Source organism: Miscanthus floridulus, chromosome 6 (genome assembly GCF_019320115.1).
Source record: "Miscanthus floridulus cultivar M001 chromosome 6, ASM1932011v1, whole genome shotgun sequence".
NCBI lineage: Eukaryota > Viridiplantae > Streptophyta > Magnoliopsida > Poales > Poaceae > Miscanthus > Miscanthus floridulus.
This window is the reverse complement of record NC_089585.1, coordinates 106,655,097-106,673,213: the sequence shown is the minus strand read 5'-3', so window position 1 is coordinate 106,673,213 and position 18,117 is coordinate 106,655,097. Positions and strand designations below refer to the sequence as shown.

Below are 18,117 nucleotides of genomic sequence, written 5' to 3'. Positions count from 1 at the left end.
AGCCTGCAGCACATTCTCCGCCAATTCGAGCGTGAGTTTGAGACAAGGGCGTGCAGAAGTTTCTGTGGAGCGGGTGCATTGCATAAGCTGTCAATTCTAAAGGTTAGTACTAATCAGAAGTGGGTGGAGCCGCAGCCCAGGGCGCCTCTACGGATGCAGCTCCGAGCGTTTGGTTGGCTGGTGGGAGGTTGGGGCCTGTCCCATGCGGTGCAAGATTCCCTCGTGAGCCAGGCTCAACTCATACAGTCATACGTCAAAAATCCTCGTTCCTCCGCGGCCAGGCTCGCGCGAGCACAGCAAGCATGCAAACGGGACATGTCAGTGAGACAGCCGATGCTAGCATGCAGTGAACTAAACGAAATCTCCGAATAGCCAGGCTCTGTGAGTACGATAACCAAACACCGGCCATGTGCATGCGCTCGGCCTGGCTACCTTCAGCCTGGCTGCCCAGATACATCCTGGCTCATCTGAGAAGCTAACCAAACGCGCCCGTAGCTTCGCTTCTGCCGCATGAGCCACTGCTGCTCCAGAGCGGAAAGAGTCAGCTGCGCGAGGAGACGAGGATGAGGAAGAACAAACCTGCGCTGTCCGATCGTACTTGGCAACTTGTAACAGGACTTCTTGCTCCTAGACTATGGGTTTCAAGATGGGCTCATTTGAAAAGGCCCGTTTATCCTAATGTTTCCATACCGCAAGTTTGACTTGATTTATAAAAAAATACGCGTAACATTTATATCTCTAAATAAATTTATTAAAAAACTAGATTAAAAAATCTTTTCAATGATACTAATTATGTATCATAAATATTAATATTTTTTAATATATATTTTGTCAAAGTTATTTCTCGAAAAACGAAAACGACAAATATTTTGGGACATAGGGAGGATGTAAGTCTGAACAGACACTTTAGCTGACTGGTTCACGGCCTGTCACTGTGGATAGCGTCACACGAGAGCGACCCGGCCGAGCCATTTCAGCGAGGTTGCTTCCATGCAATGCTAACACGTCGCCTCTTGTTTGTTTGATTGTTCTCTTTGTTTCTTGCCACCCATTTTTTCTAACATCCCCAGCTCCTCCTCCCATATGCATGGCCATCTCAGAGACAGAGAGCTTCCACCACATCACCACCAATGGATCAGGATCACACCACCTCATATTATTCTCTTCTTCCCGAAGTCGGCAGCTTCTCGTACAGCTGGCCGACCAGCAAACCAACGCCCCGGCCCGAGGAGCGCATCGTCCAAGGCGACATCACAGCCTCCTCCATCGCAGTCGACCCTGCGTCGGCGTCGCAATGCAGTTTTGACTTCCGGCTATCGGTGTCCGAGCAGACCGAGGCGATGGCTGTCGCCGACCAGATGTTCCTCGACGGCCTGCTCCTTCCCCTGCATCTCGCGAGCCAGCATGGCCAGGATGACGGCCATGCCGCCCGTAAGCAGCCGTTGCTCACGCGGTCGCTCTCGCTGGACTCGTCTCAGAGGATGATAGCCTCTGCAGCCACGAGCAGGCAGCACCCGCCGACCCGGCAGTCCGTGTCGCATAACTCTTCGCCTTTCAATCTCCGCGGTGGCCATGGCACGGTGACCACCGCGAGCGCGAGGGGCGTCGTGTTCAGGATGAGCAAACTCGGGCTGCCGCCTTTTGGGAGATGGAGTTAAGCAGCACAGGTGGATTTCGTTTAGGTTCTTGCTGCCCTTTTATCGGAAGATGGTGAGATGCATCTGGAGGAGGAAGGCGACGGAGGAGAAGGAGAAGGATGCTCCTCAGCATACCGGCAGCGCCAAGGCTAAGCTGTGTGATTTAGGCCAAGAAAGTGCTATCAGGGACGCTATTCTCCATTGCAAGAGATCCCTGTAGGCCACTCGTAATAAGCATCGAAAGCTCGAACCATTTGCAAGGATTATTAAGCTCTAGTCATCTTCTCTTCAGCTTGTTGGATCTGCTGCGTCCGGCCTATCGTCCGTCGTCCAATCTGGAACAAAACGGTAACTTTGTGGAAGAAAATTCGATGGACGCCTATGGAAATTACTGTGACAAAACAAACAACTACAGTCATGTCGACGTCTTGGTCTTGCACGATATCCGACTGCAACTGCATTGTGCCAAATGTGAAAGGGAGGGCTTGAGCATAATGTTGAAGTCATTCCACCTCTACTACTGCAGTGCCACAGGCTCTTTTTCCTTCTTTCTTGGTTAAATTTCTCATTCCTTTGTGGCTTGCGGATTGATGGAGCGATGATGTTCGACAGAATGTGCAGCGTATGGAGTCTCGTACTCTCGTCTTCTGGATCACTTGACAGTGAATGGCTGGACAATGTGGCTTAATTCCTAGATTCCTACTTTGAGTGGATTAACTACACATGCTGTACTACAAGTCTACAAGGTGTGATCCTGGGCTGTTATCAAACAAAGTTGGGGTTTGGGGCACTAAAAATCTATTGAGTGGATTAACTACAATGCTGTCTTTTTTCTAGGACATCTTGAGTATGGTTTTCAGTTTATTAGCATATGTTGTCAGTTTGCACAATTGAATGGACTAGCGATCGTTCGGCTGAAGCAGCTGATGCATTTAAAAAAAATTCTAAGTGCCACATTCTGGATTTCTAAAGTGTTGACTGTTGCTCAGTTTGCAGGACCCATTAATTTCTATTGCATTACAGGCTTATAGTTACATGGTAATTCGAGCCTTAGAGGCAACTGAGCAAGTACATTGCTACACATCACTAGTTTTAGGATTTTTGCTGACGTGAAATATATAGGAAGGAGAGAGAGTGTTAAGTCGTTGTCTCGTGAAACAATGGGCTCATCCACGATTTTTTCACTGGACGAGACAACTGCTTCGCCATTGTATGCTCTGGTCGTTGTTTCCTGAAGCGCCTTTTTCTCTTCCCAGGATCCCCTACACCAAATCTCCTTTCTCTATCGTCTGTGGCGTCAGCTCTCGCGCTGCCGTGACCTTCCAGACGTGTGCCAAGAAGCACTTGAACGTGCTGCATACGTGCGCCAAGAAGTACTTGAACGTGCTGCATATTTTATTTACTAAACAATGTCTATGCGTGACATAAATAAGCTACAAATTGAGATCTGTAAGCACTTGAACGTGCTGCATATTTTATTTATTAAACAATGTCTATGCGTGACATAAATAAGCTGCATAGTTGAGATTTGTAAGCAAAAACGTGCTGCATATTTTATTTATTAAACAATGTCTATGCGTGACATAAATAGGCCTGCAAAGTAGAGATTTGTAAGCGATCACAACATTCATTCGACACATTCTTAATTTTAGAAACCATGAATAATAATGAGATAACTTAAAAAATAATCTATTGTAGGAATTACCTATTAGATTATCTCAAGATTAGGCAACGTAAGAGATCGTCTATTAGACGACACCAATGTCCTTGCCTCAAGGGCACTAGATTTATTGAGGAGAGTGAGGATAAAACGAAGAAACCATTTCTATATTAGAAACCATGTCTATATGGCCAAAGAAACGATCCCAATCTGCGTTGGGGTATCACCGTATCAGTATCGTTTCTACCCGCTCCAACCAGATCCCGTGCGGCTTCGTCGTGCTCGACCTCGTGCGCATCGCGTCGGCGTCCAGCCCTCCTCGTGCTTGACCTCAGCGCCACGCGTCGTCGTTCCAAGCGCCTACGGAGCAACGTCGTTCTATCCCCTCGTCGATGTTGGGCAGCTCCACCGCGGCCCGAGTTCACGCACCTTGGCGGACGGAGCTCGCGCGGCCGCTATTGCCGCCACTTGGAGCCCGCACACCGCCGTAGTGGCGAAGGAGGTGGTGGTGGTGCCCGACGGAAGCAGAGGGGTGCGCCGTGCAGAAGTTGGAGGCTTGCGAGGAGATAAATGTCAGGAGTTCACGTGAAGCCACACGATGGAAATAGCCAGAGGATCTAAGGAGGGAGAGAAATAACGGAAAGAATGGTTGGTTTGGGTTTCTGAAAAAAAAAATACTGTGTTGGTGAAGATAGTTTCTAGTTATGAATGGCTTGAGTCTTCATTAGCAACGATAGCAGGAAAAATACCGCGATTGTTGCAGCTAAAATTTAACATACGCTGTTTTCCATGACAGACATTCGAAACCTATTCGTCGATTGTTACTATTTCCTAGCATAAAGCATTTGTTGTCCTGTGAGGATCAATTCACGCTACAAAAATCAGTTCCATGGCCATTATCATTGAAATCCTACGAGTTCTCTTCTTTTCTTGGACAATCCTGTTACTACAAAGGTGCATTACAAAGTGATCCGAGATGAACAAAGATATTTTTTTTGCACTAATTTTAATTCAACGCAATATATTAGCCGCGTCCGGCTGGTCACGTTCGGCACTTCTATGTTCTATATTTAACTGTTTCTTTAACTATTACACTATGGTATTCATTCCACTACAGATGCACATCTCTAAATTGATACTTGATAGTGAAATAAAATATAGCCGACGTGTCAAAGCACATAATGCATGGTTGCCTTCTAATTTCCCTTTGGTATTCCAGGTGTCCATAGCCCTTTGGTATTCCAGGTGTCCATAGCAAATGAAGCAGTATAAGACCACTTTAGAATGTTAAATCTACAAGTCTGTCTATTTCAAATCAAGATGACAATGGCCTTTCATATTAGGAGAGTAATGCCGAGATAAGTTCCTGAACTCCAATGTAGAAAAGATAACGTCTCGACGCCTGGTTCTCTCCATTGACAATGCAATATTCCGAAGGGGCGCAGCAACAACATAACTAGCACCGAACACAAATGGTCCGATCCAAATTAAGGTCACTGGCCAGATTAAGACGCTCGCGCGCCAGTTCTCTAGTTTACCTACTAAGCAAACCAAGGGGGTTCAATCTTCATTTCAGAAATGAAAAGGCATTGCACTTTAGGTGTGTAACCATTGAAACTGCCCAAACTAAATTGCAGTCACACAATTTATAATTCTGATAGTCACAAAATAACAGACCCGGTCATTTGAACCCAAATGGCTAAAAACCAAGCATATGTCATTTAGCTAGAAGCACTGCTATTAGATTGTATAACCTTGACAGATTCAGATTGTATCCTTTGTTAGAAGTGCGAACGTCAAAAGACATCAAGACATCAGCCATAGTTCAGTGCCTATGTATGTGGCCATGGTACGAAATGCAGTGAAATATAGGCAGCATTGAAGCATTGTACGACACTGGTACAATCCATATGAGAAGGTAAACTAGGCACTCGTACTTTCAGATCAAGCATCTGCCCGACCTTCCCCCAATATAACTCTCACTTGAACAATTTACATTGCATAGTTGAGTGCATTTGTGGACATGGTATGAAATGTTGTGAAATATCAAGCAACATTCAGGCATTGTACGACATGACACGGTCCATATGTGAAGGTTATAGTGTTAGAGAGCTCTCATACTTTCAGATCAAGCCTCTGCTGGGACCTTCACTCAAGTAACTTTAACGCAATGACGCATATGGGATGCACACACACCTCAAGACAATGGACCACATTATCATATTAGATCAAATAAAATACTACCATTGCATATGAACAGAAATGTGCACACTTCACTAGCCTAGCACTTGCAAAAGGCGCCAAGTCAATAATAAAGGTGTAGGACAAAGTTCACATGACATTGATAGAGCACATAATATATTTCAAGCTTCCAGGCAACTATGCTGAAAGTTGAAACCAAAAACAAGATCAACAATTTTCAGCGGACATGACTTTAAAGATCAGCAAAACACAACTGTCAGTCACAACAGGGTTGCCCATACAGATTATATACTATCAACTAGAGACCAGGACCAAGCACCATCCTTCAGAGGAGGAGGTGACAGGTAGTGACTTAACGTAGGTGTTGATTCATAGCAAGTACCTTACTACCAATCTAGTGCTTCTTATCCTTAAGGGGGCCCTTTGGAATCTTAGATAGGCACTTCTCATCGAAAATAGCATAATACTTCTTCAGTTCAATCATAGCCTTCTCACCAAAGGCATCAACCTGGTCCTCATATTTCTCATACAGAACTGGTACAGTGTACAGTGCCACAAAGACTGCAATAGAGGCATAAAATTTCATTCAAAACTTGAATCAACACCAAGAGAAACGTTAGTAACAGAGGAATCACGGTCATTACCAATATAGAACAGTGTCAGGAAGTTGCAGCAGCTCCCAAGAACTGAAAGAAGCCAGAGACCTGCGATAACCTGAAGAAAAAAGTGCCGGGCATCAGCACGATACCAAGAATTTCCTTACACTCAGCACAAAATGCTGAAAGAGAACCAACATACAATTAGGAATTTCTTCAGATCACGGCCATGTCCTATCTCCCTCAAAGTAGCAAAGCCCCTGTTGATCTCATATCTCAGTGACAGTGCAACATTTACAGCCAAATCCTCAGGAATTTTCACCTCAGGAATGTTTGGTGGGGACCTGAAAATCAGCAACGCCATAAATTAAAAATCTTATAAAGTTTTGCTCATGTCATGGCAATCAGAACAGGCCCCGTTCCAGAATGAGTTCAGTTCATTTCAACATTAGGAAGCCCAAAAGCTCACTTGTTGATGAAAGTGGAGGCATTGGACCACAGGAAGAGGATGGACAGCGAGAGGATGAGGCAGTGGCACAACAAGGTGAGGAGGTGGTACTCCATAACCTCGAATAGGAGCCAGATGGCCGTAGCACCAGCAAGGACCCCGCTAGAGATCTTCTTGTTCCTCCAAAGGACAAGATCGGCAGCTGCAAGCGCATTTGTAAAGAAATAACCGCATCAGTCCAAACATCCCTAATAAACAAGTGGACAGCTAAACATTCCAGATCCGTCCCTAAGTCCAGATCGAACAGAGCATGTTAGGGTTTAAGGGTAACGACAAGCCTGCCGCGCCGCTAACCGCTATAACGGATCGAGTCAAAGAGAAATCTTCAAGTTACTTAGCAAATACGCTACAGATGCCACAACCACGGTCCAAACACTTTTCAGTTTCAAACCATAAAGCAGCTTACTAACAAAGTGACGAACTATTTTGCAGCAGCAAGAAGTAGCGGTCCAAGGTAGCACGAGCAAGCACATACAGTATATAACTAGATCGGATCGGATCGGATCTAGAGAAAACCAGGAGCGAATAGGGTACACAAATCAAGGGGGCTTACGCTTGCCGCCGCCGAGGACGGAGTGGACGGGCCTCTCGCGGCCGAAGAGGCGGTAGATCTTGGCCTTCACGGCCTCCGCCGCCGACGCCGACGAGGACCCCTTCTTCTTCTCGTCGTCCGAGTCAGACGACGACGACGAGTCCCCGCCGTGGAACTTCTCGGTGATCTTGTCCATCACAGACTCCAGCACAGGCTCCTCCTTGTGGTCGGCCATGCTCCCTTCCTCTCTCTCTCTCTCTCTCTCTCTTCTCCGCCGCCGCCAGCCGCTCAGATGAGAAACCACAGTCGCAAGCTTGTTGGCTGGTTCTTCTTGTTCCCCTTCGTTGCTGCGCGGTACTATGCTCACACAAAGACGCCGTGTGCGTGTAGCAAGGACCAAGTCGTTCTATAAACGGAGCTTGATGCGATCCTCGCCGTCGACCTCCGTTTGAACGGGCGGCTGCCGTTGGATGCGAGCCAGTGCCGTTTGAATCCACGCAGGTAGGTGTCCCCACGGAAAGGGATCCCGCCTACCCCCTTCGCTTAACGGCGAATCAAGGCGCCAGGCACAGATTCAGGCCCACAGGCAGTGACACCGCACATGAGGGTGTAGAAATGGGGTAACCGCGGGATTGGTACTTAAGGGTTAAGCCTAAAGTCGTGGACAGGGGAGGCTCCGTCTCCAACCCTGCATCGCGGGCACGTCGTCGGACACGGGGCCCAAGAGCAAGCAAGTCTGGAGGACGGTGGAGATACCGAGGAAAGCGTGATCGTCCGTTCGACACGTGGCGCGAAGGGGCCCTAGGACGGCATCCGTCGGCGTGGAGCGGCTGGTGGACTGTAGGTGGGGGCCGGCATGGGAAAAGAAGTTTCGGGATGCAATCACGCGGTTTGAATTCGGCTCCAAATACTTGGTGGCCCAGCTCCTTCTAGATGACCCATTTTTACAAATGACGACTCCTGAGATAGCATCTTTAGGTTTAGCGCTATGTTTTTAATATCGAAGAGAAAAAAACGATACATATTTGCTACTTTTGCTCGCGTGGCACCCCAGGTCTGTTGCCCTTCTCGAATCTGAGTCAGCAGGCCGATGTAAAATGACCGCCCTGCCCCTGGCATCTGTATTACCCCGCGGCCCACTCCACTCTCTCCCATCCACTCCACTTTCTTCTTTCACTGGTCCACGCTCGACGCCCGCCAGCCGTCGCCGTCGTCGCCCCCCACCGCGAGACATGTCCCTGTCCCACCGCTGGGATATGAAGGTGCAAGCTCCACCCTTACGCCAACCACGTGGCCGTCTGCGCGCCCTGCCTCCGCGATCGCCTCCTCGCGCTCGCCGTCGAGCGCGCCCAGGCCGCCGAGGCCAGCAGCGATGGAGGCTACGAAAGCATCAACTGCGACGGCTCGCCCCCGTCACCGCCCCTGCACCTGCCCGCGCGGCGCCACCACCAGCACGGCCACGCCGAGGAAAGGGCCGGGGCGGCGTTCCCGCGCTTCGTCTCGCCGTACGTGCAACACCGGCGCTCCGATGCCTACGCTTACGCGACCTCCTCCTCGTCCGGGTACCACCAACACCAGCCGAAACTCCTCTTCTTTCGCACGCCGCAGGTCGGGCCGCCCGCCGCAGCCACAGTCGCCTTTCGCGCCACCGCCGAGCCCAGGACGGAGACCGGCGGCGGCAAGAGGAAGGCCACGCCGAGGCGGTCCTTCCTGGCAATGATCTTCGGCGGCGGTAGGCGGCACGGACGGGAAGCAGAGGTAGGCAGGAAGGAGCCTCCCCGGCGGTCCACCTCGTGGCTCTCGTCGATCATCCGCCATGGCAAGCGGATGCCGACCGACTTGACCGCGGCCGCGTCCTTCCCGGCGCCGCCACCAGCGCAGCAGGACGAGGAGCCTAAGTCCCCCGGAGGCAGCAGCAGCAGTTGGTGGTTCCCCACCCCGTCGTTGGCCAGGCAGCAGCAGCACCGGCGCCGGTGCTGGCGTGGGCGCCAGCGGGGACGGGATCTCGGGGTTCGTCGTGTGCCTAAGCCCGCTCATCCGGCCTAGCTCCGCGGGCGGCCGGCGCCAGTGACAGCCGTTGGACCCCTCCACGCTAGGAGGAGACAGCCACCGGTGTTGTGCGCGGCGGCGGCGGCGGCTGGCGGGCGTTGCACGCGGACCAGAGAAAGGGGAAATGGGAGAGGATGGGAGAGAGTGGAGTGGGCCGTGGGGTAATACAGACGCTAGGGGCAGGGCGGTCATTTTACATTGGCCTGCTGACTCGGATCCGAGAAGGGCAGCAGACCTGGGGTGCCACGCGAGCAAAAATGGCAAATGTGTATCGTTTTTCTCTCTCTGATGCTAAAAACGTAGCATCAAACCTAAAGATGCTATCTTAGGAGTCGTCATTGGTAATAATGGTAAAAAGTTAAATATCCCATTTTTAATTAGACGTCCAAAATGTATAATTTCGAGGAAAAATGTCGTTCGAAGTAATAATTATGTAAGTCATCTGCGAAATACAGTATCCTCTAAAGACAGATAACGTCTTGGCATTGTTAGAATAGAATTTCAATTATTACTTTTCTATCTAGTGCATTTATATGACAGAAGAAAAGGCTGCACTTTACCAAATGTAGAGGGCTCCAACGTATATATTTGGAACTCCTCTTTTTTTTTGTCTACCAAGAAGTTGAGTTTTGAATTCTAATTATTTTGTCTTCAATCTATCAATATCTATGTTTTTTATTTGTAGATCTGTGTTACAAGTTTTAGAAGGCATTTTCCTTTTATTTGTTTACCAAGTTGAGTTTTAAATTCGAATTGTTGTACCTTCGATCTATCTATATTTATATCTTTATTAAACAACCAAAATTTCTCTCTTTTTTCCATCTCTCCCTAACTACCTAACTAATCGGGAGAATAGGGAACTATGGAAGTTGGGTACAGTATATATATGTTTTTTTTCTCGAGTCGTTCTATCGGGGACCTAATACCGAGGTACCCAATGAGGTGGAGCAAATAATCATCGAACGATTAACGCTTCCAGTCAGACAAGGATGGTACTACACTTCTTGCCCGAACGACGAAACATTGGTTCCGCCTCGCCCGACCCCCGAGGGCAGGACTACGCCTTGCCCGACTCCCGAGGGCAGGACTCCGCCTCGCCCGACCCCCGAGGGCAGGCTCCGCCTCGCCCGATGTCTAAGCTCCGGGGCTGGCTCCGCCTCGCCCGACGTCTACACCCTGCCCCCTCATAATGACGAGCAAAAGGCAAGACAGGACACTCAGGTCAACCGCAGTACCGAGGACCATGCCATGCGCACCTGCGAGAGGGTACCATCAGGATACGACAGGACGGGCGCATTAAGCCCTCCCAGGCATGGCAGAGCCCGAATAGTATTGTGGGCGTGGACTTTTGTCCTACAGTGTTGTAGGCGCCGCCATCAGCCCTTGGGCGCGGATACTAACACAGGCATACGACAACCACTACAGTCCAGGAGAGAACTCACATCATCTACAGGGATGGACGTATGGTCACTTCCCCGTCTACTCCCCGTAGTGTCACACCTCGGCTCCCTAGCACGCCGCACTGTCCGCCAGTGTGGGATGGGACGTACCCACTTGCTGAATGAGGCCAAGGCACGGCCCTATAAGGATCGGCGAACATGCCATCCCTGACATGGTCTGCCATGTCAGCAGAGTAGGCACAGGGGGAAAGGAAGACCTGGCTCCTTCGAAGGGCCTTCTCCACCCTCTGGTTTTTTTCCTCTTTCTCCCATCTATAATTGAAATGATCTAACAATGCCTAGAGGGGGGTGAATAGGCATATCTAAAAATTTACTGTAAATGCTAAGTTCAAATCTGTCAGTCAATGTCGGAAGTCCCAGCGTTTGGGTCGGAACTTCCGACGTTGTTAGAAGTTTCGACGCAAACGTCAACAGTTCCGACGCCTAAGTGAACTACAAAAGCAGTGCCAAATTTAACTTTGCGGATAAATAATCTTACAACCTCACTTCCTAGTGGTTTGGTGAAGATGTTGGGTCACTCCCTTGATGCCGCAATGCCTCCAAACCGTAGATCGAGTCCAAACCCTAAAATAAAGTTTGAGAGAGAAAGAGACAAACGCATACAAGTAATCTCAAGCAATCACAACAACAAGCACACGGGACACAAGGATTTATCCCGAGGTTCGGCAACCCCACTAAGGAGCTCCTACGTCCTCGTTGTTGAGGTGACCACAAAGGTCGGAGTCTTTTCCACCTCCTTGCCTCTCTCAAAGCGACCACAAAGGTCACTTGAGCTTTCCACTAAGAAATCGAAGGGTAATATAAACTTCCTAAGGCTCTTCCACAAAATGGAAGCTCTTGGGCAACGCCTAGCCGGCTAGGGGCAAAGCCCTAAGAGTAATAGACGCAAAAACAACCAGCTTGATGAAGAAATCAAGTGCTCAAGCTTTCCAAAGTGATGCTTTCACTTAATCCACTCTCCTTTCACTCAAAACCCTAAGGGAATCGAAGATTAGAGCAAAGGGGGAAGGGAGGGGTGCTTTAGTTGCTTGGGAGCTATTGAGCACGAAGTGGGTCAGCTATAAGTGAGTCCATAACGGGTAGAAATAAAGAGAGGAGTATTTATACTTCAAGTGAAAATCTAACCGTTCTGATCTACGTCGAAAGTTCCGACGCAGATCTCGGGACTTCCGACGTTAATAGAAAACACTATTTACAAAGGGTCAGAAGTCAGCGCGTGCAAGTCAGTGTCGGAACTCCCGACAAACGTCGGGACTTCCGATGGTCAAAACTTCCAACGTACATCGGGACTTCCGACGTGCACAGTTAAACAAACAGCCAACACCTTTGATGCCGGGACTCCCGGCTGAAAGGTCCTAATGGCTAGAGGGGGGTGAATAGCCTAATAAAAAAATTCTACAACAACACTTAACAAATGTGTTAGACAATTATACGGCGAAGCGAATGTTGCGCTAGCCTACTAAAATGCAAGCCACCTACCACAATTCTAGTTAAGACAATATATATCCACACAATGGCTATGACACTATGCTAAATTAGTGTGCTCTCAAAAGCTAACTAAAGAGCCACACTAAATAAATCAACAAGCTCTCATGACTAATCTACACTAAAGAGCTTGACAACTAGTTTGCGGTAATGTAAATAGTATGAGCAAAATTGTTATACCGCCTTGCCGAGGAAGATGCCAATCAATCACAAGAGAGAATAACAATGAAGACCAATCACCTCGGAATCAATGATGAACATAATGATTTTTACCGAGGTTCACTTGCTTGCCGGCAAGCTAGTCCTCGTTGTGGCGATTCACTCACTTGGAGCTTCACGCGCTAATTGGCATCACACGCCAAACCCTCAATAGGGTGCCACACAACCAACACAAGATGAGGATCACACAATCCATGGGCAATTTACTAGAGTACCTTTTGGTGCTCCATCGGGGAAAGGTCAAGAACCCCTCACAATCACCACGATCGGAGCCAGAGACAATCACCACCTCCGCTCGACGATCCTCGCTGCTCCAAGCTGTCTAGGTGGCGGCAACCACCAAGAGTAACAAGCGAAATCCGCAGCGAAACACAATCACCAAGTGCCTCTAGATGCAATCACTCAAGCAATGCACTTGGGATTCACTCCCAATCTCACAAAGATATTTAATCTATGATGGAAATGAGTGGGAGGGCTTTGGCTAAACTCACAAGGTTGCTATGTCAATGCAAATGGCCAAGAGTTATGAGCTTCTACCGGCCATGGGGCTTAAATAGAAGCCCCCATGAAATAGAGTCGTTGTACCCCTTCACTGGGCACTGATCGAGGTGACCGGACGCTGCTCCTCAGCGTCCGGTCGCCCGATGGCGGCCACGTGTCTCCTGTGTTCAACAGTGAACGTTTGATCTCAACGGTCAAAATGTTGACTGGACGCTCTGACAGAGCTGACCGGACGTTGGACCCTCAGCGTCCGGTCGTTTACAGTAAGGGTCCAAAACTAGTTTTTGCCGACTGGACGTGTCTAGTCATGCTTGATCGGACATAGCCCAGCATTCGGTGCTTAACCCTAATCACTGTGCCATCCGACAACTCGACCAGACACTGCTCCGAAGCGTCCGGTGCTTCAGTGACCCAGCGTCCGATCACTCTGTGAGCAGCGCGACTAAGTCCTTTTCACCTCTAACTTCTTCATCCTTGCTCAAATGTGCCAACCACCAAGTGTATCACCTTGTGCACATGTGTTAGCATATTTTCACAAACATTTCAAGGGTGTTAGCATTCCACTAGATCCTAAATGCATATGCAATGAGTTAGGGCATCTAGTGGCACTTTGATAACTGCATTCCAATACGAGTTTCACCCCTCTTCATAGTATGGCTATCAATCCTAAATGTGATCATACTCTCTAAGTGTCTTGGTCACCAAAACAAAATAGCTCCTATAAATCATACATTTGCCTTGAGCTTTTTATTTTTCTCTTTCTTCTTTTCATGTCGAAGCACTTGATCATCACCATGCAATCATCATCTTCATGTTATGATCTTCATTTGCTTCACCACATGAAGTATGCAACCTATTTCATGATCACTTGATAAACTATGTTAGCACTTAGGGTTTCATCAATTCACCAAAACCAAACTAGAGCTTTTACCGGCTTGGGTCAAGTCAGTGTCGGAACTCCTGGCAAACATCGAGACTTCTGACGGTTGAAACTTCTAACGAACGTCGGGACTTTCGATGTGCACAGACAGCCAGCCAGTCAGAAGCATAGGTGTCGGGACTTCTGGCTTGGGTCGAGACTTCCGACGTCCACAGTCACCGCGCAGGCTAAGTGACTGGGAGTCAGAACTACCGGCAATAGTCATGACTTCTGACTGTCGAAAGTTCTGGCTTACGTCGAGACTTCCGACACCGACAGTCACAGAAAATTATTCTATGTGCTCGTGAAGTGCTAGAGTGTCTCTCTATTGATTTTTTTAATACTTGAGCACTTTATCTTTCTCAGACCAACTAAATTTGCATCCATCTTTATAGTGAGGCAGATCCTAAACTTAAAATCAAAATTAAAACATTTGGAGATCGTTTTGAGTTCGTCCGCCTTTACAACTTCAAGAATTGAGGGATACTATTTCATCTTTATCAACTCTTTGAATCTGTCATGTGACTAATACCTGTAATATATCTCATTATGATCATATTAGTCCCTAATTTGGATGTCATCAATACACCAAAACCCACATAGGGGGTAAATGCACTTTCAATAATCCCTGCTCCTCTTTGGTCTATAAAAAGAAGGGCAGGGCACCCCATTAGAGGGGGGATCAATTCCACATACAACACGCAGCCAAGCAGCAACGAGCTTTTGGCATCCTTTCGACCTTTCCATCAGAGACTTAGGATCTGTCCCTCTCTCGACCATTTGTACCTCCTACTACGAACCTTTTTCGGTACTAATAACACGAGCAACAGCAAACTGGACGTAGGGACATTCTGTCTGAACCAGTATAAACCTTATGTCCTTTAGTACACCATCCGAGTCTAACGGACAACAAATATAAATTTATTAGTTGTTGTTTGTTCGAAACACCGACACGTTCATTTGGGTTTCCTTCTATATTTTATTTTGGTTCCTGTATTCGGTTTTGGTACAGTCTATATATTAAAACGATTTGTAACATGGACGGTAGGAGTGCCACGGATTTGATAATTTTATACTTTCCCGTCCCAAAATAATTGTGGTTCTCGCTTTTGAGGAGTCGAACATTTTTAACTTAGACCATATATATAAAAAATATATTAGTATTTATAGTACATAATTAGTATCACTAGATAGATCGTTGAATATATTTTTATAATAAACTTATTTGAAGATATAAATATTGTTAATATTTTTATACGTAGTAGGTTTGGATAGGCTTAGCGCAGAGTCAGACGACATTAATGTCTGAAATCAACGTTGCACCAACCCAACTAAATACTCGCTTCGTTCCCGAAAAAATCAATTCCTAAAATTAATATAAGTCAAACTATCTTAACTTTAACTAACTTTATAGGAAAGAGTAACAACATCTATGATATAAAATAATCACATCACGAAAATATATTCTGTGGTGTATCTAATGATATTAATTTGATGTCATAAATCTTGACGGATTTTTCTAGAAATTCGGTCAAAGTTTAAAAAGTTTGACTTAAGACATCTCTCGGAATCGATTTAATCGGGAAAAGAGGGAGTAAATCCATGGGTACGACCGTACGGGTCTATTTGGAACACATATAATTTTTCCTTTTCTTGCGTCTATAAGATTAAACTGATTTCTTGTGAAATTCCTCCACGATTCCTATAAAATTTTCGCTTTAAACATGATTATTACCCAAAACCAAAATAGATACTTGAATTGTTTTTCCTTTTTCATGCTTATAACCAAATACCGCCTTGCCAAGATTTAAGATGAACCTTGTTCGTTCAATAACAAAAATTACTTTTAATGAAAATACTATTTTTATGATCTTGTTACTTCTAACCCAACTCTGCATGTGTACTACCTATGTAGAAGGCTTATTATCTATAAAAAATCTTTGTAGAACCAAAGTTTTAAAAAAACCACTAAAGAAACTTATGTTCTTTACGAATCAGAATCCGACCAATGCATTTTGCTTGTTGTAACTTTTTCAGCTGTCCTGTGAGTTGCAACGGAATGACAATCATACCCGCAGGCCGCGGGTGTGGGTACCCACGGGCGCCACACTAGTTGGGTGCGGATGCAACATCAGACTCATGGCTCTTTGGGTTGGGGTCCATGATGGTGTTGGGTCGGGTGCGAGTGTCATATTTCACCACGGGTGACCTGTTGGAATGGAAATATATGTTTTTCTATTTTCCCTTCCCTCCAATTAGAGATTTAGAACTAATGTTTGGCACAAGCCTATGTAAATTTAGGAAGATTAGTACGAATTATGTTGTCTATATAGTATGTACTAGACTAAATTTTAGTTGTTGTGAACTTCCGATTTACTGGTGATGATAAATAGATAATTGTGTTTTATTTTCTCCCAAATACTGTAGTTTTATGTTATATGTTAGCTTCTTATTAACACACCCGTGGATCACTCGCTTGTGCGGGTGCGGTTGTCACACTTTACCCGTGGATTCGATTGAGGACGAACGTAGACAAATATCGCAGGCGTCGTCAAGGACAGGTTTTTACTTCACCCGCCTATTTCCCAACCTGTTGCCATCCCTGATTGCGATGGCAAGAAAAAGAGCTGGTATCCACTGTAGCTAATACTACGAATAGCTGCAACCGCAGCCAATAAAAGCTGCACCGAGCAGGCTTATTGAATTTGGACAAACTTACAATAGCTCCTTTTGTTCAGAGAATCGTCACCATTTGTCGGGTATCAATATTAGGGATACACGGAGAAGGGATCTGAGGACCGCGGACGACAACTCGCCTAAATAATCAAGGACGTATTTCAGTCTCTACCGACCCCGAAGGGATGGTTTCCGCCCCGCCAGACCCCTCGGGCATGGGGCCCGTATCGCCCGACCCCAAGGCTATGAGTACTATGTTCGCCGCCATCAGAGCGTATGAGGGTCTTGAGAGTACCTACTGGACTTTGACTGGCTTACGTAGTCATGATAAGCTCAAGGGAAGAAAGCAGAAGAAGAGACAGGCACGTGCTATAGCTAGTTTGCAGGAGCAGTTGGCTGATATGAGCTTACAGCGGGATCAGGCGGTTGAGAGAGGTGATAGAGCTATGCAACGAGTGCATACGTTGACTCAAACCAACAACAATGCAGACCGCATGATTGGACAGTTGGTTCAGGAAAGGAATGAAGCCTGGGACGAGAGGGACCTTCTACTGCAGAGGGTCGATGAGCTAGAGGAGTACAACGTCAACCTGCACGAGGAGTTTCACGCACTCTACAATGGGGTTGGCCCTTATGCTCCTCCAGACGCCGCTGGCATGGACATCGACGACGACGACGATGACGAGTCTGTAGTTTCGCCTGGGGGCGATGGTGACGTCTCCGATCCCGACGACAGCCCCGAGGAGTAGGCTAGTTGCCTTGCGCTAGTGTTTAGGTCCTGTCGCGATGACCTTTCTTTTGTTCGCATGTAACCTAATGTATTTTGCTTCAAACTTATGAGACTTGGCATGTGGTTGGAACTGGATTAAGAATGCGATATCTGAACGCATAAAAGTCCAGTGTATGTATGCTGGCAATTTGGTTGTATGGACGCGATGCTTGCTTTTGAAGTAATTTGTTTAGTGATGTTGTTTTAATTGGGATGCGATTATTGTGCCTCTGTTTTATTGTATGAATTTATTCTCTCCAGTAAATTCAGTACGGCATAATTTTTCAGTCACTCACAGTTATTACAGCTTCACTCAACCATTACTTGTTACTGAAATATGCAGATGACGAATACTCGCCGTACCACTTATGAGGCCGCTGAGACCAGTGCTAATGGCACTGGGACAGGTGGTAGTGGTGGAAATAACGTCAACAACAATGAGCCTCCCCATGAGCCGCATTTGCCACCTCCTCCCCTGCTCACCCCAGAAGTGGTCTTCGCACAGTTGCTTGGGAGTCAGCGCAACACGGAACAATCCCAGAAGAACATGGAGGATTTTCTACGTACCATTGCCAACAATGTTCATCGCGGTAACAATCAGGGTGGTGGCAATGGGGTGAATCAGTATAGCAGCTTCAAGGATTTTATGGACACCAGGCCTCCAATATTCAAGGAAGCAACCGAACCACTCGATGCTGAAGAATGGATCAACACTATGGAAGATAAATTACGTGTGTTGAGGATGACTGAGGTGTTGAAAACTGAGTATGCTGCACATCAGTTGCAAGGACCAACGGGAATGTGGTGGAAGCACCATCGCACAACCTTCCCTCCAAATGCTCAGATTACGTGGAGAGAGTTCGCTGAGGCCTTCTGTGGAGTTTATATTCTGCCCGGGCTGATC

At 47.1% G+C, this 18,117-nt stretch overlaps 1 protein-coding gene and 1 pseudogene across 1 annotated transcript; one reads left to right on the top strand and one right to left on the bottom strand.

The window, feature by feature from the left end:
- Positions 1-5,494: 5,494 nt before the first annotated feature.
- On the bottom strand, positions 5,495-7,507 carry LOC136456506 (reticulon-like protein B1). The gene is made up of 5 exons (XM_066456407.1): positions 7,157-7,507; positions 6,565-6,745; positions 6,298-6,439; positions 6,144-6,213; positions 5,495-6,060 (listed from the first exon to the last, which is right to left on the bottom strand). The coding sequence occupies exons 1-5, from the start codon at positions 7,368-7,370 to the stop codon at positions 5,894-5,896; spliced, it is 774 nt and encodes a 257-aa protein (XP_066312504.1). The 5' UTR covers positions 7,371-7,507; the 3' UTR covers positions 5,495-5,893.
- A 243-nt stretch (positions 7,508-7,750) lies between these two features.
- On the top strand, positions 7,751-9,473 carry LOC136460981 (uncharacterized; annotated as a pseudogene).
- The last annotated feature ends 8,644 nt before the right edge of the window (positions 9,474-18,117 follow it).